At 41.8% G+C, this 27,518-nt stretch overlaps 4 protein-coding genes across 13 annotated transcripts in view; 2 read left to right on the forward strand and 2 right to left on the reverse strand.

The window, feature by feature from the left end:
- Nucleotides 1–132: 132 nt before the first annotated feature.
- On the forward strand, nt 133–13,398 carry NAIP (NLR family apoptosis inhibitory protein). The gene is given in 12 exon segments (XM_080574920.1): nt 133–1,925; nt 5,618–7,635; nt 7,637–7,866; nt 7,869–7,999; nt 8,003–8,118; nt 8,120–8,284; nt 8,286–8,458; nt 8,461–8,601; nt 8,604–8,630; nt 8,633–8,685; nt 8,688–8,741; nt 8,743–13,398. Coding segments are annotated over 11 exon segments (1,299 nt in total). The 5' UTR covers nt 133–1,925; nt 5,618–7,546; the 3' UTR covers nt 8,863–13,398.
- On the reverse strand, nt 13,046–18,018 carry SMN1 (survival of motor neuron 1, telomeric). 2 transcript variants are annotated; one of them, XM_080574924.1, is made up of 9 exons: nt 17,901–18,018; nt 17,739–17,810; nt 17,526–17,651; nt 17,073–17,246; nt 16,591–16,734; nt 15,457–15,528; nt 14,880–14,990; nt 14,318–14,403; nt 13,046–13,611 (listed from the first exon to the last, which is right to left on the reverse strand). In XM_080574924.1, exons 1-8 carry the CDS (start codon nt 17,937–17,939, stop codon nt 14,347–14,349), a joined length of 795 nt encoding a protein of 264 aa, XP_080431050.1. In that variant the 5' UTR covers nt 17,940–18,018; the 3' UTR covers nt 13,046–13,611; nt 14,318–14,346. The 2 variants fall into 2 exon arrangements, with proteins under 2 accessions (XP_080431050.1, XP_080431049.1); XM_080574923.1 differs by having other exon boundaries at nt 13,046–13,615; nt 17,901–18,016.
- Nucleotides 18,019–18,184: 166 nt separating this feature from the next.
- Nucleotides 18,185–24,567, reverse strand: SERF1A (small EDRK-rich factor 1A). Of its 2 annotated transcripts, XM_080574936.1 has the most exons (5): nt 24,462–24,567; nt 22,679–22,789; nt 19,975–20,033; nt 19,232–19,340; nt 18,185–18,698 (listed from the first exon to the last, which is right to left on the reverse strand). In XM_080574936.1, the coding sequence occupies exons 2-5, from the start codon at nt 22,726–22,728 to the stop codon at nt 18,626–18,628; spliced, it is 291 nt and encodes a 96-aa protein (XP_080431062.1). In that variant the 5' UTR covers nt 22,729–22,789; nt 24,462–24,567; the 3' UTR covers nt 18,185–18,625. The 2 variants fall into 2 exon arrangements, with proteins under 2 accessions (XP_080431062.1, XP_080431063.1); XM_080574937.1 differs by lacking the exons at nt 19,975–20,033; nt 22,679–22,789 and having other exon boundaries at nt 24,462–24,563.
- A 36-nt stretch (nt 24,568–24,603) lies between these two features.
- The window catches only part of BDP1 (BDP1 general transcription factor IIIB subunit), a 55,784-nt gene continuing 52,869 nt past the window's right edge, over nt 24,604–27,518 (forward strand). For all 8 annotated transcript variants that reach the window (XR_013943878.1, XM_080574893.1, XM_080574898.1 and 5 more), the window contains exon 1: nt 24,604–24,880. Coding sequence is in view for 7 of the 8 variants with exons in the window: in XM_080574893.1 (XP_080431019.1) it covers nt 24,744–24,880 (137 nt within the window). In the remaining variant the exon portion in view is untranslated. The remainder of the gene's footprint in view (nt 24,881–27,518) is intronic.

Here is a 27,518-nt window from a genome sequence, read left to right on the forward strand (position 1 = left end):
TTATTCTGTTAAGTTCTATAGAGCAAAATATTTTTGTAAAAATTAACAAAGACGTTTCTGTGCAATTAATTGGAGGGCAATTCAAAGAGAATTAATTTCAACCATGGTGAGTATTCACCTTGGCCTTCAGTAATGCTACTCAATTTCAGATGCTACGAATGTGTTGAAAGTGCATTTTAGATTATAATGGTAAGGTCAAAAGTAATTTAATTCTGTTACTGCTGTGTATGTAGTTGTGTGTTTTAAGTTCCACTTGCTTGCATGTGTGCAAGCTTATTGAAAGGCCATTGCAGAGGTGTAAGAGCTGAATTCATGCAAACTATTCTTAGGTAGTCAAAGAACTGAACGCAGTGATCTATTTTGATTCTGAGTCTAGAATGAGGTAGCAGAACTGCAAGTCAACTGTTCTTGATTAAACGCCCAAAGCAACAAAGACAGTAGGGCGGGGGGAGAGGAGGAAGACATGCTTAACTGAATGTGAGAGAATGGAAACTGAGAGGAATGTAAGATACTTTGCCCTTCTACTGTGTGCTTAAGTTGTGATAACAGTTCAAACCTCTGAGACTGTGACAGGCTACATATCAGCAAACATATCATGGAGCAGTGTCTAAAGAAATATGTCAGATCTGATATTCTGAATGAATTTGTGATATTTGTAATATATCCAGGGTAAAGGAGTTGCTGATGCATCTCACTTAATTTTTAAATCTGTGAACTTTTGCTGTAAGGTTAGAAACGGCAGTAATCTAACCTAACCACTGAAGATCACTGAAGATTAAAAACAACAAAAAAAAAGCACCCTATCTTAAATTTAGTTCCTGGTGTTTTTTAACACTCACCACGTACAAACAATACATGCTACTTTCCAGTTTTCGTGGGCAGTTTTCATTTCCAATTATTTAAATATGCAAGTTCTCTATTGTCAATATAGCGCCTTCTGTACTCTCTCTAAAGTTTTTATGCCTGCAGGCTGTCCAGAAGACAGTAATTCCACTGTGTTGGCAGAAAAAAATGATGGTTTCAGCGTCTGTTTCATTCTGTGTGGAGTGAAACAATCTTTATAAACCCTTCGTGCTATCATGTGATTGCAGTGCCTGTTACCATTAGCCTGTCTGTTGGGCTGCTTAGCCAAGATATGCAAGTGTCCTAAAACCTAGCAGGAAGAGGGACATATTCATGTGTTTTGGTGTGGTTTAGCAGGACATTCCAAGCCAGGGGAATGCCCTAAGCATATATCTCTTAGATAATCTGATATTGGTGACGGTGTCTTGGTATGATGTTTTCTAGAAACATTTTCATCTTTAGTGTTGTCATTTCCTAACGGGGGAAAAAGAATGTCAAAACATTTTTAATCCGTTCTAGCCCTTTCTCTTGCTAAATAGTAAAATAATGTAATAGAAAGTAGAAGCTGTTTAGAAGTTGTAGCTGTGTATTCCACTGTCTGATAGTGATCTGATCAATAATTTGGGTTGTTCTTTTCCACCCTTCTCATTAAATAGAGCAGTTAAAGGTACATCCTGAAAAAATGCTATCAGGATATCAGGACAATATTCCTCTTGACAGGTGAGGAATTTCATCTGTGGCCTTAATTTAAATCAGTATGGAGGAAAAGCTTACTAGGATTCACTAGATCTCAGGTGTCTTTGTTCATATCCAGTCAGTTCTCATTCTTGTGTGTTTTCTTGTTTATTGGATCTGCCACAACATTAGCTGACCAATGAGATCATTATCAGGAGTGTCAGAAATTCTTGTGCTTTCTGAGGTTGTTATGTATTACACAGACAAAAAATGCTGAGGGAAGAGACACAAAACAAACGTATATTGTGGCGGGGTTGGGGAAACCATTGTGTTGAGAAGTTTGAGGCTGAAAGGCACTCTCAGCCAGCCAGAGCACTGCTGTGTGGAGTGAAGTGGATTTCTCAAAGGTAAGTGCCCATGTTTTATCATGCACTTTATACTTGCAGAAATTAAATTCACCATTTGCATTAACAATCATAATTAATTTCCAAGACTGGAAGTGCTGAAAATTATTAAAATACAAGTAAAAAAATGTGGTTATTTTTAATAACCACAACTTGTGAAGAACTTGCATCCTGTTCTAACTTGGGCGATATAAGGAACAGTTTTAATTCTAGATTTTGATATAATTTGTGCATGGAAAAAATGTCAGAACAAACTCTGAAGCATCACTGGCTTGTGCAGACTCCTGACTGAAGGAGTGACAGTCTGTGCATTTTAGTTTAAAAATTCATAACATTTGAACTAGAATCACTTTTTCATATTTAGTTTTGCAGCATTTCTTTGCTGTGGGATTTGAAAGCATTGTTTAGCACACGTTTTCCTAAAGGAGTACATGCACTGGTAAAGGTGTGGAATGATTATGGATTTGTACAGTGGCAGTCTTGCCTTTGCTACTTCAGTTTTATATCAACAACAAATGTAGTCAACTCCTTTGCTTGCCCTTGTCTGAATCATTCATGCTGCAATCCTCAGTGCAGATCACATCGCTGGGCCCTGTAGTCCCACTGGTGGCCCTCCTCTTTTGCTAGAACTGCCCATTTGCTTCCCATTATTTGCTACCCGTTTTTAGCCAGTCACTTTTTCTCCATTGCTATGGCTCAGTTCCCTTAAAAACCTGGAAATCCAGGTGGATGTTATCAATCTGATTGCCCATCTCTAATGTACTTGTTGATCCCTTCAAAAAACTAAGGATTTGCTTTTTACGAGCCATGTTGACTCTTCCAAGTACTTCATATTTATCCAGGCAGTCATTATAGCATTTTTGTTGCTTCTGCTGATCTGCCTATAGCAGATATTAGGCTTATGGACCTGATGTCTTTTTCCCTCTCCCTGAAAGGTGTTAACTGTTTTCTAAAGATTGTCATAATATTTTCCCTAGGAATCTTTCTGAATTCCTCTGCAGTGAACATTAATGCAAATACTGCAGAGGATGGCACTTCAAGTTCTCTGCCATTGCATTGTCTCTTTGAACAGTTCTTTAATATCTTTTATAGTGGGCTCTACCACCTCTCTTCACTGGCTTTTTGTTTCTGATATCTGGAAGAAGGCTTAGATTGCTTTAGCTTTTTACTATTAACCTTTTCTTTATTATTATTATTATGCCTGATTTTATTTATTTTTTTCATATTCCATCTGCTAGAGCCTTTGAGCCTTCTGTCTCCTTTGCTCAAAAAGTACAGTTTTTTGAATGGTATCTTCTGGTAATCTGATTTATTTTCCTGTCAGTCATACTGATTTCCTGTAACTTTTCACAAATCTTTTCTAATAAATATCACATAATTTTGTTGCCCTTCCATTATAATGTCTTACAGGAAACTCTCGAATGACTGTAAGATTTTTTTTTATTTGGTTGCCAGTTTAGTTGTATGGTGTCTTTTTTTTTTTTTTTGTGTGTGAGCATTTTCATTTTCCTTATCTTTACATAGGTCTTGCTTTTGAAGTTTAACACGGCCTTATCAGATTCCCTGTTCCTGTGGGGATGTTGCATAGAAATAAATCACAAACATTGCTACAGGGTGACGTTTCACAAGGGGACTTTTTTCTTCTCCGAGCACATTTCTCAATACCAACTCAACTTTCTCTGGTAAACTTGCTAACCACTGTCTAAAAAAAGTCACCTGTGCTTTGCATCTCAATGTGGTGGCATCAGTGCAGTCCGCATGGGGGATAACTGGAGTCACTGGATACAATTCTATTTTTTGCCCATGTTGCTTCTCTCATTTCTTTGTGCCATAAGACAAATTCCTGCTGTGAAATGAAAGTTGATGTAAACTTTTGCTTTTGTTTTTTAAATACTACTGTGATGTTTAAACACATATAATCAGTTACATGTTTTTGGCTGTATCAGACATAGTGCCTCTGTAAAAACACATTTTTTTAAAATTAAAATTTAATGCTCCAAAGTTGAAATAAGGTAAAAGTTTCCAAATAAAATAAAGGGGTGTCAAAGAGTAATATCTTTCTTTCAAATGGAAATAAATGGAGAAATGTATTATAATAACTACTGTGTCTTGAAAACACCACTTGGAAAGTCAGTGGAAGAGCAACCAAACATCTAATCAACATAACAGCCTGCACAGGTTTGTGCTAATCTGCACTATTTCCTGCTAGTGAAGCCGTTCATGTTGTAGTTTTTAAGGGCAGATCTGGTTACTGTGAGCCTCCCCAGTCACTACTCACCAGTGGTCTCTAAAGGCTCTACACAGTAATCACAGGCAAAGGCCTCTTCTCATTCTGGAGATGGCATAAGCCACAATCATTTTGTAGTGTTGCTACTGAGCTGATTTTTCTGTTGGTCATTTCCAGTTCTTTGGAGGGAAAAAGAATACATTTAATCTAACTCCTCCCCTATTAACTTTGCAGACTACCCTCATCACACGGAAAGGGCTAGCTGATGCTCAGACTTGTGTCACTGTAGTGAAATGATGGGGTGCTCTGTTCACAGCAAAGTAATCCACAGGTTGCAGGGAACGGCCACAGGAGCTGAAGGATTGTCAAGGTGCCTCCTGGAGAGGCTGGGCAGAGGGGTTAAGCCAAGTCCCAATTTGTGGGACTGCAGGGATCTAGCGCAGAGGTTTTAGGCAGGACACAGGTTTTATAGGAGACCTTACAGCTCCTCTTTTTTGTTGGTTAGTTGAGACATCTTTAGGGTATGCACAGCTGGGAAGCACAAAGCCATTATTTACTTGCTATCATGAGCAATAAAGTGAGCATCAACATGCTCGCCACCCCTCTCAGGCAAACAGAGTCTGCAGGGCAAGCAGATGGCAGAGTCCTCAAGCAATGGATGTTTCCGTCCCACCAGTGTTGCCTCTGTCTGTAATGATATCATTCTTGTATCTGCAGGCATTCCTACAGCTTTCTCTTGGCAGCTTGCACCAAGGTAAGGCAGCTGTCAGAGCTGGGCCTTGTAGGCTTTTGGTGGTGTTGCAAAATGCGTAACTAGCACCACATTTGTTGTAAATTGTCCTTGCAGATACTGGTGCTTGCTGGTACCTAAGCAACTCAATATAAACTAGTAAGTATTTAAGGGATTGTAACATGATTTATTTTTGTTCTAACACACTACCTGTAAGGCAAATCTCAATGAGAATGCTATCCTAAACTCTGTAAGAGCTGGTAGGTACTGTGCAGTCTTACTTGAAAGGATAACTGTTGAATGTGCATTTTAGTTTGAGAAGATTACTGAAGGTCTTCTGGATTTGATGCTTAGTCAGACAAAATTTTCACAGAAGTAAGGACTGAGTTAGGATTTATGGACTGTCCATATATTTGGACAAGAAATAGTATAAAATATAGTATAATAGTACAAAATCAGCTTCTGCTTGACTTTGTGATCTATGAATAAAACCCAAAGCTCTTTGCAGGCAAAAGTAATCTTTATGCAGGTGAAGCATATAAGGAAATTAAATTATTTTGTGATGATACGGTATGATTTTTTTTAAGCATGCTTTGGAAAATTGCAAATATATGCCAGTTGCATACAAAATATTACATATGTGCTTTCAGATACAAAAGAAATTAGGTTGGAATAACTTTCTGCTATGTTTTGATTCCAATGTTTCCTTTTTTTTTTTTTTTTCTCCAAATACTGTAGCTGTTTCAAGGCCACATGGTTTTGTTTATATGCACGTGAATTCCTTGTAATGGGTAAAGCCTTGTTTGTTCATTAAATATTGCTGATGGGAAGGTTTTCAACGGTTAACTGCTTATACCCCCAATATCCTGTTGAAGGAAAAAAGCAAGTATAGGAATTTCCTGTTAAGTTAACAATTGCAGTAGAAACCAGCTCCAAAAAAGGGCAAAATGGCATTCCCCCTCACATGAGAACACATATCAGCAGCAAAGTCACGACCCCAACGCAGAGGAAGACAATGATCTTCATCCCCACGACCACCAGAGGACTGACGAAGACCCCCTAGCAACAGGCCTCGCAGTCGTAAGAAGACACCAGGATGTGCCACTAAACCCGGAACTACTAGGCTATAAATCGAGACTCTGGCGGGCTTAGGTGCGCGCCGTTGGTGGAGCAGGAGACTCTCCGGCCGCCCAGCGCTGTTTTACTTATTGCTGCTTGCTGAATTGCTCAAATAAATAGAAATTCGATCTACCTTACCCACGATGTGTCGGGAATGATTTCTACCAAAACTAATTTATAACATTCCTGAGGGAAGAATTCTTACACAATGAGTTGCACAACAGTACTGATAAGCAATCACACAGCTGATATCTCAGAAGTAAATTTGCTATAGTAGTACTGCCCAGAGTCTTTAGCAGCCTTCTGCTAATCCGAAAATGGCTAATATTGCCTCTCAAAAGTGCCCAAATGATTTGATATATATGTTTCAGATGGAGGTGCTCTATTATTTTTGAAGGCAATAAAGACATATTTTAGATCTCTGAAAGCATAATAGTTTAAAACTTTATGGTATTGAGATGGTGGAGGAAACATTAAAAGCTATAGTTACCGGCTTATAAATGGAGGTATTTGTTCATTCTTTACATTCACCAGCAAGTAAATCTTCATTTTACTGAAAGTGACTGTGGCTATTTCTGGTGGGAAGCCATAGTCCCCCAGGCATCAGCAAAAGTATTCCCTATCTTGTCCGAAATTGTTCCAAAAAGGAGGTCTCTGGTGTTCCCTCCTAGTGAAGGGCTGGAAGAGCCAGTGAGCATTTCAGGGTTTCATTGTACTTTTGTTGAATGTGCAGAGAATAAAATGGTACTGCTTTGTTTGAGATATCATATTACTGTGTTGTTTATTTTATTTATTTATTTGAGCAATGCATATACTGCATATCTGTATAATGTCAATGTAAAAGTATGTTTGTCTCTTCAGCTGTTCAGAAATATCAAAGTACAGCACACACACACACATTTATTTGGCATGGGTTAAATTGGTTTTGGATGAACTGTGCTATAGGCACAGACAATGCAGCTGATTCCATCCAGAACTGATGCTCTGCACCAGAACTTAGAAAGCCTGGCAGAGCAGCAGCTTCAGAATGCATGTTTGGCTCTTTCAAAAGCTAGTGTTGGTGCAAAAAGGATGTTTAGTTCCATTTTAACACTACTTGTCTGCATGGTGCCAGATGTGTATTTTTTTTCACCAACCTCTGAGGGTGTGAAATGTTTCCAGGTTGTTGATGTATTTATTCATATGTTGACACAGTTCTGGATCTGATCTAATTTATTTCCAGACCACAGAATAGTAGGGCTCATTGCACTGAAATACCAGCATACCTCTGCACACAGATAGGTCAGGTCCAGCAAAGACTTCTAGCTTGATTTTAATCAGTTGATTACTTGATACATTTAAACTAACCCCACAGTAATCCGGCCAGGAGCAAATCTAGTTGTGGGAACTTGCCTTATCTGCAAGAAGTGATGCCAGCTTTTTCCTTTATCTAGAGAATCTCAGGTTCCTATTACTCCAATTTAATGGATATATGACTGCATTTGACTTTTGTGTACACAATGAACTGTTCATTGGTTTTTATTGCTTAATGCCATCCTTTTCGCAGGTATGACACTTTTAGAAAGCCACTGTCTTCAAGAAGCAAAGAACTTGTCTGAACAACTCACAAAGGCTTACAACGATAACAGCTTCTGTAAACTTTTCTTTTGGAAATGCAAACCATTTTGCTATGGACTTGAAATTAATCTATGGGGACTTATCAGTTGTCTCACAGGATATTAATGATCAGGCAATACAGCAGCTTTTTCTATATGAAATCTTTGAAAACTTTAACTCCACTGTTGTGCTGGAAGGTGAATCAGGAAGTAGAAAAACAACATTGCTGAGGGAAACAGCTCCTCTTTGGGCCTCAGGTTGCAGCCCCATTCTGGGCAGTTTAAGTTTGTATCTTATCTCTCCCTGACTTTAACAAGATCTGATCAGAGCATGGCTGATACTATATGCAAGCATTCAATAGGATTTGTGGGACCGTTAACAGAAACAGCTCTAAGAGACATTATTTAACCACTAAAAAACAACAACAACAACAATCAGGTCTTACCTCTTTTGGGTGACTATAATGAGAAGCATTCAGTGCCCAAAGGTAGAGAAAAACTTACACAGAGGAACCATCTCCACCAGTAGGGTGATTGTTGCTATCCAGCCTAACAGGACCAGAGAAATTGGCAAGTATGCAACTTTAAGCATCCTAGAGTTCCCTCTCTCCAGCACTCTGTATGTGCTGAAGAAATTGATCTTGCACAATATTGCCCTTGTGAAGAAGCTTATCGTTAAGCTGAAATTTGTAGTCCATGCAGGCCATTCTGAAGAGACCACATTTTACAGTGTCTCTTGCTGTCTGTTGGGTACAGCACCCAGCTGGTAAGCAATTCAGTAGCAGGACTATTTTTAAAACCTCTCTCTTTTATCACTTACTGAAATACAGTGAAGAAAGAGATCATGTGCTGGCAGTGTTTTCCTCAGTAGTAAGCTTGCCTTAGGCAATCTTTCTAAGCCATCCTTTGAATTCACTGAGTATGATTTTTCTGAATCAGAGGCTGATGGAGATGAAGCTGTTAGACTAGGTTTACTGAGCCTAAGACTTCTGCCAATTTATAAATTCTTCCGCCATTATTCCAGGAGTTTATTGCAGAGTGATGACTGAGAGAACTCCTTGCTTCCAACGTAAAGGAAAATTGGAAAGAGGAAAAAAAGAAGGAAAGAGCAGATCAACACATTTAGAAAAGTTGCTGGGCACTATGACTTTTTTGTTGTTTTACACTTGCAGCTTTTCTTCCAAACAAGTCCCTCAAATTATATCTTTTTTATTTAACTTAAGTATCTACCTTGATTTTACCAGCGCATTCCCCACCCACAATAAATAAATAAATAGATAGATAGATAAATAAATAAATAAATGATCTCTTAACCTTTAACCTTTCAGTGCTGCAACTTTATTGACCAGGATAAGTCATGGCTTGGCCAGAGAGTGGTGTTGAATGGAGTTAAATCCAGCTGGCAAACAGTTACAAGTAATGTTTCCCAGGTGTTGGAGCCCATCCTCTTTAACATTTTTATTGATGATTTGGATGAGGGAATTGAGTGCACCCTCAGTAAGTTTGCAGACAACACCTAGCTGGGGGGAAGTGTTGACCTGCTGGAGGGTAGGAAGGCCATGCAGAGGGACCTGGGCAGGATGGATATGGACCAATGGGATGAGGTTCAACATGGCTAAGTGCTGGGTCCTGCACTTTGGCCACAATAACCCCATGCAGTGCTACAGGCTTGGAGCAGAGTGGCTCAAAAGCTGTGCAGACGAAAAGGATCTGGGGGTGTTGGTCGATGCTCACCTGAACATGAGCCAGCAGTGTGCTCAGGTGGCCAAAAAGGCCAATGGCATCCTGGCTTGTATCAGGAATAGTGTGGCCAGCAGGACCAGGGAGGTGATTGTCCCCCTGTACTCTGCTCTGGTGAGGCTGCACCTCGAGTCCTGTGTTCAGCTTTGGGCCCCCCAGTACAAGAAAGACATTGAGGCCCTGGAGCTTTTCCAGAGAAGGCCTGCAAAGCTGGTGAAGGGCCTGGAACCCAAGTCCTATGGGGAGCAGCTGAGGGAACTGGGGTTGTTTAGTGTTGGAGGAGGCTCAGGGGAGACCTTATTGCTCTCTACAGCTACCTGAAAGGAAGGTGTGGGGAGCTGAGGTCGGCCTCTTCTCGCAGATAACTAGTGATAGGACTAGAGGGAATGGCCTCAAATTGCGCCAGGGGAGGTTCAGGTTGGAAATGAGGAGACATTTCTTCTCAGAAAGAGCAGTCAGGCATTGGAACGAGTTGCCCAGGGAGGTGGTGGAGTCACTGTCCCTGGGGGAGTTTAAGACGAGGTTGGACCTGGTGCTTAGGGACATGGTTTAGTGGGTGATACTGGTGGTAGGGGGATGATTGGACCAGATGATCTTGAAGCTCTTTTCCAACCTTATGATCCTATGATTCTAAGTCAGTATGGAGTCCAGTCAGTTCTTTCCATCACAACTTTGCTCCCTGTTTTGCTGGAGAGAATATATGCCCTTTTTGGTGCTCAGAAGCCTCTGGGAGGAAGAGAAGAGAGAGTACAATTGGCAGTCTGTATCATGTAATAGCTGCTGTGACAGATCGATGAACAGACCACGGCTCCGTTTCAGCTGCCTTGTTCCAGGAAGATTACTTTTCTGTCTAGGGCCCCTAGATAATCTTATGGTAAGATTTCCCAGCTCTGTTATAATATAATATTGCATACAGTACAACCAAGAACATTTAGTGAACTGTATGTTCAACATCTAGTCAAATAGGGTTTTACAATCTACCTAGTAACTGTAGGGAGAACGTAAAAAAGTTTCAGCCCCACTAAATATTGAAAAACTACAGTATATTTTTACTTGTTAAAGAAATCAGAAATGAACTTATAGGGAAACTTATTTGCATTTTAAGGCCAGAGTGGTCCATTGCAATTCTAGCTATAAAATGAAACATAGGCCATCTGATTTAAACAAGTAGTGAATTTAAACAGGAAAATGAAGCTGCTGCTGCCATTCATCTTTTTATTAGCTTTGGCTAGGAGAGACCCTTTGTAAGTAAAGTTCACAGGTGTAGCTAAGAGAACCTTTATTGACCCTTGTTTACTATACAATGAATCTTTCCTGTTGCAACACTTTGTCCTTCCTGAAGGGAAAGGGCTGAAGTCTGCAGCCAAACTGATTGTTCAGCAGTTGCACCTGCAGCATCTCAGATGCTTCTCATTAATTCTGTATTTGGATCATGACAGCTGTTTGGAAATCAGTGACTTTAAAGGACAGAACTTCGAACATGAAATAACATTTAAGAGCAGAGACCACACTGCTTCAGGATAAATTAATCTTTTGTTTGTACATGTTACAACAGTAACAACTTACTTGTTATTAATTGGTATTCTCTGTTACCATTTTTTCTACATTCAGCCCCAAATATTTCTTGCTCACCAGTGTATTCAGACTGCTTAGACACTGGACTTTGTTTATTACTTTGTATAAAAATTCTTTTGAAATGTCTCAATTTCCTGTCTTCTACAAAACATGTAAAATATTACAAAAACAATCACAGCGCAAAACCAAAAAAAAAAAAAGGCAGTAACTGACTTAAACTAGAATTTCATAATTTGGTTGCTAGTTTTATTAGCTTACCTCTCACCACTGAGATGCACTAGTTACTTAAACAGTGTATTACCAAAATATTCATTGAATTTCATACTTGATAGTACAGTCTTAAAACTAGTGTCTCATATATGATTGAAAAAAAGAACTATTTCACAAGCAAATGCTAAGTCTGTCCTACAATTTTCCTCTATTTTTGACATATATTTTAATATACCAGTATACCTCAGTGATTTGCTGACGAGAGTTCTGTCTTGTAAATAGTCTGACCATAAGGCAAGACTCAAAAGCTGTGCAAGTGGTTGTATAAGCTGGTATTTTATTTGCTTTGCTCCATAACAGTGATAATTGCACACCCATCAGCACACTGATATATTTTTTCTATGAGACATTAATATGACAGGTAAAATACCCTCTGTTTTATCACTGTCCTTAGCCTGAGGCATTAAAATGCTTAATGATGTGAGTTCAAAGTTCTACATTTTTCATCTTAATAGCAACAATTCTGTTTTATTTTAGATGTACAAGTCCTCAGCCTCACTGTATCTTTATTCATGTTCCAAATGGGTTTGAAGCATCTTTAAATCCTTGGTTGAATTCTGCTTATTTTTGCAGCAAAGGTTGCACAACCTGTGGAGGTTTCCAGAAGGCTGAAAAGTGCTCTCCTCTCTCTTAGTAAATCACATTACAGAAACTGGTCAGAGAAACTTCTTTAGAACCCTGAATTAAGAAATATGGACATTAGTCATGTATGTTAACACATCAGATGAAAGCCAGTGCTTTCATCATCAACAGTCAAAGCTTTTGTCCACTGTTTCTCAATTGTTTGGCCTTGTGACAATTATGATGCAGAGGACTTTAAAATGTTTGATGTCATGAAGGTGCATAACCATGTCTAGGAGTTGAAAATATCATGACAACTGCTTTTGCACTTTCACCAATTGTTCAAGACTAAAAACATTTTAAAGTGTTTTTTTCATTGCTGTATGAATTATGCACCTGTATTTCAAATAAATACATTGTAAAAATTTTACCACAATGAAATACGTGAAAGGATTAAGGAAGACAGAATTAACTAAATTGTAAAACCTGACCCACTTTGTAAATAGTTATAGATTGTAACTAAGTGATGCTTTCTATGGAAAAATGTATACTATGCTTAAAGACTGTTTAAAATAAAAATTATTTTTATTCAGTCATTCTGCTTGGAATGAAATGAATTACATGAATCATTTGCCTTGAAATATAATCACAAAACTATTTGTAGTGGGGCTGCACTAAAAATAATATTGGATGCTAGATTTCACTAGTATTGAAAACTGATTAAGGCCACTTGTTCTAACTTCATGCCAGAAACTATCACAGGACTAGCTATAGAGGCAGCTGTCCCTCTCAGCAACAACCAGTTGATAAACTGGTTTATAATCTTTGCATGACAGTGAGCAATTTTAATCTAGTTTTGCTAGGCAATGAAGGAAAAACTTCCCTTTGAAGGCTATGATTTCAATTTATCTCTCTTTTTGCTCAATTATTTATGGGAAAAATGATTTTCTGGAATTTGGCCATTGTAGGGAAAGGAGTCAAATATAGCAAAGTTCAAAGTCTGAATTATGCTACTTTTCCCACAATAGTCACTGCTGGCTTTAATTAAGTCACAATCTAGTTTTAAGTGTATAGCCTCCATTCTACAAGAGTGAAGACTGTCACTCTAAGACTGCCAAAGTCTTAGTCCACAATTTCAATTACTTTCGCAGAGCCTGCTACTACAACTTTTGGCTTTAGTATGGTACCACAGGAAACCCAGAAAAAGGCCACATGCCAAAATGTTGGCGTCTTATTTGAGCAATTCATACAACAGGAAGACTTCTATGGAAGCCTAAAAACAAACAAACAAACAAACATGCCTAAATTAAAAGTTTGAAAAGTAGAACTTTATTAACAAGCATGTGAAACAAAAAACGAGCCTTTCTGAATTCAGCTGCCATACTCGGGATTCTAATCAGACCCGTAAAATAGGGTATCTTTTTAAATATGGCAGTCTACCATTTTTCAGGTCGTTGCCACCAGTGGCTACTGTAACATAAATTGCTGCCATAAACAGAAAATACTGCTAGTTCACATGTTGTCAGTCAGGTAAAAAGTCAAAGGAATACAAGAGACATTAAAATAAAGGATAAATTAAATCTATCAAGTGTTTTTTTTCCCCAATTCTTATTAGACTTAAAATTGTTTCAAGAATGTAAAAAAAAAAAAAAGCCAAAACACTTCATTGCTGCACTGCTTTCTAAATGCATTTGCCTGCATGTCTTTATGACAATGCACATATAACTACTAGTTTCAAGTAATTTGTCTACTTGTTACCAGGGGCAGCTCATTGTTAAGAAACCATTCAGATTAATTGTCTTGATAAAATTCTGGTCTTCACCATCAACCAATGCACAAAATTATACACACCTCTGTGAGAAACATTTGTACCTGGCTTTAAAAAAAAAAAAAAAGTAAGAATTAGTACACAAGACTTTTTTTTTTTTTTTAAACAAACATACAAGAACTACTCATTAGCACTGAAATGGAATGCTTGTCACAGAAAATAAGAAAAGCAAGTTCCCATAAGAATACAGTTCTGTTCTATGGAGAACTGGAGAGTTCTAAACAAATGATTCCAAATAAGAGCACAGGCACTGAAGTATTGAGAAGGGAATAGTTCAGCAACATAAACCTGAAATGCTGATCTTGTCCAGAAAACAAACTAGAGCTACATATCCCACTATTTCATCTGTATAAAGAAGCAGTTGCTTTTGAAAATGCGTACATAACTGTGAAAATCGTATTTTAGTTAACAACCTTTTACCTTCAAAATAACCCTCAAGCAGATAGAGTAACTCTTAAAAATTTAAGTCAACTATCCTGTTAATTGTCACATAAATGGTGAGAGAGTAGTTAAACCTCTCATCACAGCAATAAAATACTTTCCTTCACTCTATCAAAGAAAATACTATTCCACTGCTGCTAGGCAAAGAAGGGATTAATAATAGCAGAGAAGGTCTCTGTAGAGAGCCATGACAGCAGGTGGAAGTCCTGAAGCACGAAGTTTTTGCATGGAATTCTAAACTTTCCAAGAGCTAAACAAATTTGTCAGGCAATTATGTATCTTAATTTAGCATAAAATTAACATACTTACAATCATTCAAATCAGTGATGGATATTTAGTTATTTTGGATAGGATTCTCTCTCCAGGGCTGCTTCCATTCGACTCTGTTTTAAACCCTACAGGACACAATTGAGTTAGAGCTTTAACCTCCTTGTAAAAACAAGATATTGTCACAGAATAAAGATATTTGCAGACAATTTTTTTTTTTTTTAAATTCCTTCACAAATCAAGAGATCAGACATTGAACATTAAAAAGGACAGAAACTAAACTACCTGTCCCCATTACAAACAGTATTTTTATGGAATGATTAAAGATCTCTATTTCTTGACCAATGAAAATTATATTAAAGAAATCCACTTATATAATCTGAAGCAAGAAATACTGAAGTTAGTGCTTCAAAGATGACCTAGAATTAAAACAACATCAACCGTACAAACATCCATGCTCATGTGACTCCTACTCAAGGACATGAACATGCATACAACCCAAAATACCTTTAAATGTAACTGTTATAATTTACAGCAGCAGCAACACACACACACACACAAAAGCAGGATTACAAAGACACTTCCAGACAGAACTAGCACATACCAGGTAATAGCCAGTGTGATAACCGCTCATGTACCAAGCTATCAACATGCTTCCCAATGCTTCATCATCCTCAGGAGAATCTGGCCCCATAGGTGGTGGAGGAGGAATCAGCTAAGAAAACAGCAAGGAAATATAAGTTGTTTGTTTCAATGGAGTACAGGCCATGTTAGATAGCAACCAATTCTAAATGACCAAAATATAAAACTGAAAACAAGGAACATATCCTCAATATACTCCCTGGAAAGGAGTCAAGCAAAACAATCTTTTCTAAAAACATTTGGTTTCCAAAGCCTGGGAAAAATAGGGTTCCTGTAGTTTGACTGTTCAAACAAACTTTCATTAGAAGAAGAAAATACTTATTGGTATCAGTGAAATGTTGTTAGTCAAACGTAAGGTAACAAGTGGAGACCAGGCCTCCTGCACTAGATCTCTGCAATATTTGCAACTGAATGGGTTGTCAAATATTTGGAAAATACGGTGTCTAACACAGAAATGTGTCCTAAAAACAGGTGATCAGCACACTCAGAAAACTTGTGATCACCCATACTCATCTCTGACACTTTTTACTCTTACTTACTGGTGGTCCTGCTGGAAAGGGTGGAGGCCAGCAAGATAAGAATGGTGGAGGTGTTCTGAATTTTGATCCAGACTATATTGAAGTAATTGAACAGTGAAAATTAAGAAAAAAAAAAAAGGCATTAGATTTTATTAAACACAAGTATTTGAAGCAATACACAAACCTTAAACTGAAAACAGCCCATCCGAGCAATTTAATGAAACTGAAATAAGAACATGGGACAGCTATTTCTTGGGAGCATTCCGTGACTAGAAGAGTAAAACTTATATTAAATATGCCCTGAGGTAACCAGTGCTGAAACAGGGTTCTATTGTATGTATCTGCTTAATATGAGCTCATATACAAAGCTATTACATGGAAGATAAAAAACAAAAGAAAATATTATAGAGATATCTTGCACAAATGGCAATATTTAGAAAACACAATGCAGTATTTAGCTGCCCTATTATTTTAACTTCTGCATAACACAAAAACTGAAGGGTGTATCAACACCCCAGCTAAGTCAATAGAGAAGCTACAGCTGAGGGCTTCTATGACACCTGGACATCACTCTGCTTGCCTTCAGTGTCATGTGAAATGAAATGTATCAATTGTCTTGCAAGGTACGATATTAACAGCTTCTACCACAGTTCTACCACAAACAGCATGACCATGGTCCAAGGAACAACATTCCTCTTCTAAGCTACAAGGCAGTTGCAAAGCAAGTGCTAGCTAAGGAGAATGCCTTCTTCACCAGCCAGCAGCTCTGCAAAAGGTCCACACTGTGGCCAAGTTGTTAAAAATTAAGTACATATGGGCTGTAACCAGCACATCTATTCTCAAAATGCTATTTTGTTTCTAGACAATGACAAGGGTGGTCAGGCACTGGGACAGGCTCCCCAGGGCAGCAGTCACAGCACTGATCCCGTCAGACTTCAAGAAGCGTTTGGACAACACTCTCAGACACATGGTCTGATTTTTGGATAGTGCCATGTGGAGGCAGGAGATGGACTCAATGATCCTTGTGGGTCCCTTCCAATTCAGGTTATTCTACAATTCTGTGACTATATGACAAATATTATCCTGTTGTCTCAGAAATTTAGAGAGCAGGCTTAACAGTGGTATAGGAATTATTGCAGATACGGCTAAGCTTACCCTTCCCAAGCCCGGGGCTGCTGGTGGTATGGGAAAACGGAAGTTCTGGGGAGAGAATCTTGCCTTTGTGCAGTTGTTTTTGTTTTGAGGTGACTGGAAAGATTTTTCACTTTCATCTGTTGAATATGGAGTCTCGTTTTCATTCTAGAAAACCAAAACATTTTTATGAGATGGACGAAACAATTTCAGTGTGAAAAAGTATGGAAAGCCCTCTTTCTTGCCCTCCCAATCCTACTGAGGAGTTATCTCATAATCCTATCTGCTCACCATGTTAGCTAAGTTTACTTTTACTCATAAACTTTTTGTCCCCCCCCATTTCTTCCACGCTGACTTCAAGAAGTAAGGGGATCCTTTTGTTCCATCAATTTGTGTTCCTTCACAATGCAATTGGGTTTTTATTCTCACATAACCCATCTGGTCACAGAAGTGGTGCCAGAAATGCTGGAAAGCATCTCTCACCTCCCCTGAATCCCCCATCTTACTGTTTCATCATTGGCTGGAGGAAGTAGATCAGACAGGTTCTGCTCCTCCTTATTTCCATATCCATCGTAAGTAACAACACACGTGCCCCTCTTCTGATTTATGGAAACAATAGTTGCTAAGTACACATTACCGTCCTCAGACCAAACAGCATTACAGCTGTCACCAACTTTCCACTGCAACAGAAGGGAGAGAGACAAGTAAATAACTACAGCAATGATTAATGAGAAATAAGCCTTTTTCTGCACTGCTTTTTGTCCCAACCACGAGGACGATCCCTCTCACCCAGTACACATTTCCCATGTGTTTAGTGAAAACGCTCAGTGTAACAGCGGTAAGTAAGGTCTGCAGCGTTCTCACTGCCCTCCCATTGAGGAGCGTTACTTCTGAAGTAAAAAGGGCTGGTTTTGGGTACTACCGCCGGGCACAACACCACAACCAGCGGGCGAGGCAACCTGTTTCACCGGCGCCGCGTTGCTCTTCTTTCTGTTTCTGTTCTTCTTGTTGTTCTTCCTCTTCATCCCCAGGCGCTGCTCCTGCTTGTCCGAGGGCTCGGAGCACTCCCCATTCTTCAGGGCGCTCTTGGGGAACAGACAAGACACGGCCGTGAGCACCGACCCGGCGCCGTGCGCTGGGAGAGAGGGGGGTCCCCCCGCGCCGCCCCTCACCTTGAAGGAGGCCACCGCCTTGTCGTACGCCTTGATGAGGGCCGTGTCGTCCCACACGTCCGAGTCGTCGCTCTGCGGAGGCCACACAGCCCCTTACAGCCGCCGCCACCGCCCCCCCTCCCACCGCTCCCCGCTCCCGGTGCCCCCCCCTCCGCCGCCCACCTGCCCGGCGCCGCGCCGGAAGAGCACGCGCTCCGACATGGCCGCCCGCCGCACCGCGACGACGCGCACTGCGCACGCGCCGCGGGGAACCTCCCCAGCACCGAAGCCTCGCCCCGCAGGCGTGGCTTCGCGCCCCGCCCCGCCCCGCCGAGGCGCGCCCCCGCCCCTGCGGCCGGCCAGACGGACAGACAGGCGGACAGAGCGCTCTGCCTGCGCCCATTCCTCGCGCTGACCTCTCGGAAAGCAACCGCCGGTCGGGTGTAACCGCTCCGGGACAGCCAGGATTTCATGCAAGGTTTTATTGTAAAAATAGTTAAATAGGGGTGAACGCACAGCTCGGGTCAGGTCCCCACACATCTGAGCTCGTGTTACAAGTGTGTTCCACTGCGAACCAGACGGAGCTTCTGGAATTACAACAAATAAAATCCTGTCTAACTGTAGGTTTAGACACTCATTACTGGAACCATTCAGTGAAAGCTACAGACGCAGCACAAGCCGTAGCACAGTGACCGCCCGGTACTACCATTCCTATGCATGCAGAGCAGTCGGCTTGGAAACAGCATTCCAGACAACTAAGCCTATGCTAACCAGAGGACAAACTAACGCTAGCTGAACGAGGCTGCAAGATTAACACTTAAATCATTTAATGGCCGGCCATTTTCATGAATGATCCTCTAGGCCTTTCTGCTTCAGCGGCGCACTCCTATCTGCTCTGCAGGGACGGTTCATTTTGCTCCTGCCTGCAGAGACTTCCTCTCGTTAGCTGCCTTCTGTTTCTGCTGCATGATTTCAGAGTCCCTGTAAAGAGAAAAACATTGGATTTCAGATACCTGCTCGCTACTTTTCTAACCAGTTTCCTCTAGCTTTTCTACAGCCCTTTACGTCAACCCCCTTTTGATAATGGGAAAATACTGGAATAAAACATCTCAGTTGGCCATTATCACACTCTTACCCTGGTCCTTTCATCAAGGTACGCAATGATTTAGAAAAGTTGCTTGATTAACAGACTGTATGTAATTCTTAGTTTTAGAAATAAAGGGTGCAATGAACCAAACATCTTCAAAAAAGTATTATACAGTATTCCACTGTTAGTATCATGCAAAAAGCTGCTCAAAAGAAATAAAAGCCTTTCCAGGTGTTGGAAGAAAAAAAATTGTTCAAGAGCAGATGCAGTAAAACCTACGTCCAGGGTTTACACTTTGGCACATGAGTTGACCATGAAGCAAAGAAAAGTACTTAAATCCTGTTTCAGCTAAGACACTGGATTTTTCTCACTGATTTTTCCTCCCATTTTGCCCAACCATTTCAGTCAACTGTGCTAGATATCTCACCTCTGTTTTCTCTGAGAAGCAGACAAGCTATCTTCTTTCCTTTTCCCTTTGTGAATTTCCTGAGTCTTCTTCAGGTTCTTTTGGCGAGCAAGTTCACGCTGGTTCCCACCTAGCAGATACCATATAGTTTATATAGGTACTACCACTTTCTACATGCATTTTGTGTGTCTATTACAAAGGTGCTTATGTTTGGCTCTGCCTGTTAGCAATGGCAGTATCTTCTGTCATGGTCCCCCTATCGGGTGCACAGTGAGAGGCAAGACAGCCTATTATTTCTCACGCTTACACTCCTACAGGTCATGCTCAATGGATCACCAAAATCCATCTCAACATTCTTGCAAAATGTGCCTTTTTTCCAGGTGCACAATGCAGTTTCTCCAAAAAGACTGAAGGCAGACCATCCCATCAATGACCTGGGCAAAACGATGACAGCTACTCTTACAAAGAGGAGCCATCCTCCAGGAGCCTTGAACATGATTCCAGCATCCAACAGAACTTACAAATTAACTTTGGACTGGAATTACATCATTAAAATTAAGGCAGTCTGAGAGAGCTTATGAAACTTCCTCAAACTCTTCCCAAGGCCTTCTTAGGAAATCACAAAGCACATGGCTGTACATATTCAGAATCCAGACGTGTCTATCTGCTTTCAGTCTGACATGCTGTCGTGCAAAATCACTGATGTGTTTGATCAGATCCCATGGTCAAGCAGCCTGAACCTTTTAAATTGTGCTCATACTTACTAAATAGCAGCTGGGAGCCTTGCACAGATGTGTAGAAGAACACACTTCTGCTGATGCCACTTAGAGGATGACCAGTATAGGTAAGACAACGTCAGATCTGAGAACTTTATATTCTACTCCCCAAAACTGCTTAACACAGGATTAGTAATGCACACATACCCCAGAAACTCAGTTAGGACTATGAATTGCTAAGATTTGCCTTCCTCTAGCACCATGAAAGCAGAGAAGACCATTTAGTATACAAGCAGCTGTATGGATGTTTAATTTGTTTTTGCTGCATAGCAGCTCACCTGTACTTGGTACTAAGGCAGCCAGAGAGCTCCAGACCAAGGTTTAGTTTACAGAGTCTGCAACACAGAGCACCTTGCAAAAGAAAAGGGGTTCACAAAGCTGAATACAGACTCAGAACTACAGGTCCTCATCCAGACTCCTTGTTTAGAAAAAAAAGAATTTAGTACCTTCCCCAGAATAGGTGCATGTATATGCCTTTGCACAGGTGTCCTGGTTCCAGTTAGGACAGAGTTAATTTTCCCTCATAGTAGCTGGGAGGGTGCTATGTTTTGGATTAGGATGAGAAGAGCGCTGATAACATGCTGATGTTTTAATTGTTGCAGAGCAGTGTTTACACCAGGCCAAGGACTTTTCGGCTTCTCGCTCTGTCCTGCCAGCGAGCAGGCTGGGGGTGCAGCAGGAGCTGGGAGGGGACGGACCCAGGACAGCTGACCCAAACTGGCCAAAGGGGTATTCCATACCATCTGACGTCATGCTAAACAATATATAGGGGTGGCTGGCCGGGGTGGGGGGCCGGCTGCTCGGGGATAGGCTGGGCATCGGTCAGCGGGTGGTGAGCAATTGCATTGTGCATCACTTGTTTTCTTACACATTATTATTATTAATACTATTATCATTATCACTATTATTATTATTGTTATTATTATATTCCTGTCTTAATAAACTGTCTCTATCTCAACTCACCGGCTTCACTTTCCTGTTTCTCTCCCCCATCCCAGAGAGGGAGGGGGGAGGGTGAGCGAACGGCTGTGTGATGTTTAGCTGCCAGCCGGGTTAAACCACAACAACAGGGTTGACAACCCTAATGCTACGCACATGTGAGAGTACTTCCATGGTATTCAAGGAATTAGCATTCAGGCAAGTTCTTGCCATGGGCTTTTGTCCATAGCTTTCTTCCCTGTGCACCCTTCTTTGATTTCATTGTGAGCCAACATCTGTATTTTTAATCTTCTTAGTTTTATGAGTTCCCCTCCGCAGGCAATCCCTTAGCTTGCAGCAAGGGTAGAGCTAGCTGTTCTACCTACTTTACAGGTGATGGACTGTTAGCCCATTCAATTCATGACACTCAGATACTAACAAAGAGGTGACCTTGAATTATTTTTGCAGCACTCAAGCATGACCTTATCAAGCATTTGGTCTTACTTTCAACAGAAGTGAAAAGTGAAAATATATATTTTACATATAAATGTACAAAAAACTGCACTCTACTGTTGCCAGTATAGAAGACGACTCTTCAAGGTACAGCAAGCTTCTCCTAGGACTACGAATACCCTGAAGTGGCTGGCCAGTTAGGCTTGCAATCCGTTTGATCTGACCGCATTCCTGAGGGTGTAACATCAAAACCAGCACAACTGCTGCTCGGAGCAGTTGCAACTCTCCATCCAAATACTGCAGGTCTTCCTTGCAATGCCCACGGCCATCCCAAGTACTAACCGTTCTGCATTAGCTGACAATCTTTCCAACAATATCTGCTTACAGCAGTTGTAGACTAGACTGCCCGTCTCACCCTCCAGGGCTGGTTCACTTCCTCAGTATTTCTTCTTGCCCTGCCTGCTTCTTCTGGACTCAAAGTGTCCCAGAATATGCTCAATGAAATCACTTGCACTCTTGAACAAACATGACCACAAGTTATTTTCCCATGCTCAAAAATGAAAGCTCTATCTCTGTAATTTCTGCCGTGACTCTTTTGAGTATCTCTCCACACTTAAGATACCTATGCTGTCTTTTGACCTCCAAGACAGAGATCTCTCTAAACATCATGTGCCTCTAATTTCAGGTATACAGAGGCAGTTTAGAATCAGGTCAAGAAAAAAAATAATTAAGCATCAGCCTGTTGATATAATCCACAGCTTTGTACTCACCCCATTTCTGAGCTGATGAAGGTACCTGCCATGCCAACAAGACAAATGCAAACCTACAAAAGCAGGGGCTCTGCGCATTCTTCACACCAGGTAAGAGGTGCTACAAGTCCAACTGAAAACAGCACATTACAACTGCTGCTTCCTGAGGGCTGCTCCTGCTTTGGAAGATGTACTTCACCTGTGACAGGACACCAGCTACTACCTTTTGCAAAGCCAAGGGAACTAACTCCTGCTCCCTCCTCCCCACCAGCATTAATGAGATCCTGTCCCTGATATTCTGCCATGTAGAACTGTTAGTAGTAGAGTTGATTAGAACTTGATGACTCATGAGCAGATGATACATTCCAGGCTATAAATGGTCCTTGGATTTTGTAGTGCTCAGGAAGTATGAGTATCATACAAGCAAGTTAGCAGCTATAAAACGGGTCTTCTGTAGTTCTTAAAGAAGCAAAGTATAGTCTTTTACCACAACAGAAAAGAGCTCAGAAGTCAAAACACACTGCTATAGACAAAATTCGTATAGCAGTCATCCTCCACCCTTAACCTTATACCTTTCTTTCCTCTCCAGGCAAATATCGTGCAGGGTGTCCACAGAACACATGTAAGACTGAAAGCTCAAGAACCAAGTTGAACGGCATCACTGAAAAGCTTGGCTGCTATTTCTGCAAAGCAAAGGAGAGCAGAGGGGAAGGTACAGCAGTATATTATACACACAGAGCATACAAACCCAAACTATTATTTGAAAAGAAGTATACCTGTATCTTCTCTGTTTCCAAGAAAATATTGCCTAGGACTGTTTGGCCCCAGCACTTTATCTGAGATGCTGTGTGAGAATCCCTAGCTCCACAGGACATGGTCCTGTTTGCTACATTCTGTAATATAAAACTATATCTTCCATGAAATGTGGTCCTAACAAGAAGCCAATTCCACTCTCTGTAATGTGAAATTCAGGCGTTAACCACTACTTAAAGGCCAGTACATCCTTCCTGTTTATACCTATGCTCTAGCACCCCAGTCCCTGCCTGCCTCTGCAAGACATACAGCCTTGGTTCTGCCTGTCCCTGCTCTCCGATCTCCCAAGATCCATCTGTCCTTGAAGAGAAAGACAAGCAGAAGACATCTGTACAGCACTGGAACAAGCAGCAATCATCTTTACTGGAAGGAGGTCAAAGAGAATGGCTGTAAGGATTGACTACTGAGGTCACGATCCCTGGAGTACTTTCTGAGCAGCAAAGGATTTAATCACAAGTCAGAACTTCCTGCTGAATAAAACTGCAACCACGTCCCCAAAATAGAACACTGAAGTAAACAGTGGGAGACAAGTGCCAAAAAAGAGTTCTCCAATTCATCTCGCCATCAACACCTTCACAGATCTATTTTGTTTCCAGGTTATTTGCACTGGTTCTATCTCACGGTGCAACAATTACCATGAATTCACGAATTCGGAGGCACAATTACTAATAAATCATCTAATCTTATTCTATTTTACTGTGTGACTACTTGAAGTCAGAATGAGATCCACGTGACCGATATGACAGCTCTGAACTGTAAACATATACTACAGCAAAGACTGAACAGCGCAGTGGCATACCACAACTGCTACACCTCTAGCATTTCAGCACTGTATTAAAGTAGGTCACAGAATGAAATGCAATCCCTGCGTTATAATTAGTTGTGGGACACTGTACCTCTCTTCAAAACTTAAGCTGTAGTTATCTTAGTATCACAAGAACAGGGAAAAAAAAATATCAAAAGCCATCAACCTGTTTCTTCAAATTCAAGGTCTGATCTGCACACGAACCGTTTATGATCTAGTCCTTTGTGCTTCCAGCAGTACAGTGTATTTGAAGCTGCGTTTTTTTTTTTTTATCAAGTCCAAACCTAAAAACACCTCCTTAATTAACCACGGGCAGTTTCAGGGTTGCCAAGCATAAGAGCCACAACACCTATTAGGTAAGCAGGAGTATTCTAGGTTTGGTTCACAGCTCTCCACTGTTTTTAGAGTAGATCCATCCACGTTAGTTTTGATCGGCACCCTAATGCCAAATAAACCGACGTGCTACTAATTATTTGCAACCGTGCAGAAGCCCTTTATTTACAGCCTGGCTGACTGCCAGCCCTGAAACCGAGCGTTTCTGTCCGAGCGCGCTGCCCTCCTCCCTCCCTGCCGGCCGCTCTGTGAGGGACGGACCCAGCTCCCCGCGGCCGCCCGTGGGCCCCGCACAACCGCTGGGCCGCCCCCGGCTCCCGGCGCAGCCGTTCCCCGCCGGCCTGATGAAACCCGAAGCCCCGCCGCCCGCACCGCTCCGTGACAGGACCCCCCCCCGCACTCACGAGTCATGGCGAAACACTTGAGCCGCGCAGCACCGACGCCCCCACCCACCCCCACCGGCTGCCAGAACCTTCTAACAGCCCGCCCGCCGCGCGCTCCCCTTATAACGCCTCGCCCGCATTACGTCACGCGCTGCCGGAGGGTGTGGCCTACGGCGGCGTCGCGCGCCGATGACGCGCGCGGCGGCGGCGGCGGCGGAGGGCGCTATGCCGTGAGCGTGACGGGCTCGCGTTCTCCGCGGCCCGTTGACGACGCCTGAGCGGAGCCTGTGCGCCGCCGCCGCCATGTTCCGCCGGGCCCGGCTGAGCGTGCGGCCCAACGTGCGGCCCGGCGGCAGGGAGCCGCAGGGGTGCCCCGCCGCCTCCGGGGCCGAGCCGCCGCCGCCTCCTCCTCCTCCTCCAGCCGGGAGCCGTGACGAGGGGTGAGTGCCGGGCGGGGGGGCTTTATGGCTTTGCCCCCCGGCTTCTTTAGTGTTTTAAGGGCTTTTTGTTGCGGTGGAAATACGCGGCGGGGTGGTGGCTGGCTCTTCAGGACCACAGCCTACTGGTTGCCCTTCAGAACAGCCTCCTCACTTCCTTTAGCTGGCTGCGTTTCCATGAATACCTGCGGGTTTTTTTCGTTAAAACGCCCTTCGTGGTATTACACGGGGTCATCTTACAATCTGTCTCCTTTGACTAGAAATTCAGGTGTCAAGCCACTGTGTCGCAGCGTGCCTGCAGCAAAGCCGTGCTGCCTTTTATCCAACTTATTTCTTGTATACTTAAAGCCATTTCACAGCATGTCATGACGGTGTTCTTTCAACATTCGCTTATAAAATGTATCAGTTACAGAGATGAGATTAGTGGATCTCTGGTTAGGCAGAACTTATTCCTGAAATGAAGGTGCAGTTCGTTTTGAAGTTGCCGTTTTTTGGTTATGCGGCAGAGCTGCTGATTCAGCAGATTTACCTTTTTTTTCTTCTTGTAGTTTAATGGGTGTGTTAGCATGATGTAATTTTCAAAACTAGACGCTAATGCTCTTCTGAAGTGGAAAATATTCTAAGAAATCCATTCTCATGACTTGAAAAAGTAGACCTTTACCATATAAGTAGCAGGCTTATGGCTAACAGTAAATGCAGCAAATATCCATGCAAGCAAATCCACAAATCTGGATCCTGCTGTCTTAAAGAAAAACTAGAGCAGTTACATTAACCTTCCACTACCTGTAGTGGAGGTTATTTCAGATGTACTGTAACACCTCCAGTTTGTTAACCAAGTGAAATGCACGGAGTGGGGAAGAGGCCTAGGAAAGAGCTTCTTCAGCAATGTGCGGGTTTGGGAAGTGATGTGCTTACAGGAAGATTCATAAGGACCACTCGTATGGTGGTTTCTGGAGTGCAGGTGGAGGTAGAAAGAAGCATCTGCCTGTAAGTTCTGGGAGACTAAGGGGAACTGAACTCTTAGTCCTGGCAGCAGGTAGTAGGGGCACAGGTGAGAGTTTCTCCCTTTTGCCCCCATATGCTCACCCCTGAATTCCATGGAATTCATAAAGCTTCAGTATGGTTTTGAAGGCCTGTACTAACCAAACAGGAGAGAGTAGGCCAAGGGATTTATCACAGTGTAAGCAGTAGTAGCTTCTTGGAGGGCTGTCTCGTTGCATTTTAAAGATAGGCCGCCAGGGTGTTTCAGAAGATTCAGGAAGAGTGGATATGAGGGAAGGCAATTTGATTTCTTGAGTGCAGTAAGTGGTAGAATACAGCACAGCATGGTTTTGTGTGGTCTGCAGAAAAAACCATGGCAAATGTGAGCGTCTTACCTGTCCAGTCTAAAGCATTTCTTCATAGCTTTTCAAACTGTATCTGTGCTGTTAGTTCCTTTGATTTGTTTTAAATTCTGAACTGTTTTTGCTGATTATCAGGGAAGTGAAAATCCCCTGACCATAGGGTTATTACTTATCCTTTTTTAAAAAAGGTGTCTGCTAATGTTGATTAATTTTAGTAGGCTGCACACTCATTTCCCTGCAGTGGGATGGAAAGAGAATCAGAAAGGTAAAACTCATGGGTTGAGACAAAGACAGTTTAACAGGTAAAACAGACACTCTTCATGCAAGCAAAGCAAACCAAGGAATCCCTTTGCTGCTTCTCACTAGCCTGCAGGTGTTCAGCCACTCCCAGGAGAGCAGGGCCCGTCACGTGGAATGGTTCCTTGGGCAGACAAAGGCCATTGCTCCACATGTACCCCTTCCTCCTCCTTTCCGCCAGTTTTATTGCTGACCATGATTCCACATGGCATGGGACATCCCCTTGGTCAGATTGGGCCAGCTGTCCTGGCTGTGACCCCTCTCCAGCTCCTGGCGTACCCCCAGCCTTCTCGCTGGCTCTTTGTAAGCACCGCTCTGCCACAGCTGAGACATTGGTGTATTATCAATGGTATTTTCACCACAAATCCCACAGACAGCACCAAATGAGTCTGTATGAGGAAAGCTATCTCTATCCCAGCCAACACCAGTACAGCTAAATTTAACTGTCCAAAATCTAGCGTGGTACTCCAGGAAGACTATATAAGCTACAGGTAGTGCTGAGAAGATAAACAAAAAACTACTTTCCACTGTCTCTTGCTGTACCAAAAACAGAGAATATTGAATGGAGGTTGCAAGGATCTCTTTCAAAACACAGATAAGCAGCATGTAGTGAAGTTGCTCAACGCCTTGTTGAAGGATATTGTATGCACTAAAAATGTGTATAAACTCACAGCATGGGCCATTGATACAGAAAAGTCTGCTGAGGCTGTTAAATAAGACATCATCTGTAGCCTATGTCTGTTCCACAGAGTAGCTAGAGAGGTTTTGGAAAAATTTCACTGTATATTTTTGCTTTTCTTCCTATTCTTTCAAAGGCATTTGTTTCTGAGTATTTTTGGAGATGGTAAGTAAACCATAGGTGTGGTCATCCTTATGTACAGAAACATGGCATAGTTCCAATGTGAAATTAAAAAGGTCTTTATGACTCAGTTGTAATTCTGCTGTAGTTTTACTGTCAGCAGCAGCCAGGGAGTCAAATACTGGAGCTGTTTCCAAGATTT

Source organism: Anser brachyrhynchus (genome assembly GCF_964034855.1).
Source record: "Anser brachyrhynchus genome assembly, chromosome: Z".
Taxonomy (NCBI): domain Eukaryota; kingdom Metazoa; phylum Chordata; class Aves; order Anseriformes; family Anatidae; genus Anser; species Anser brachyrhynchus.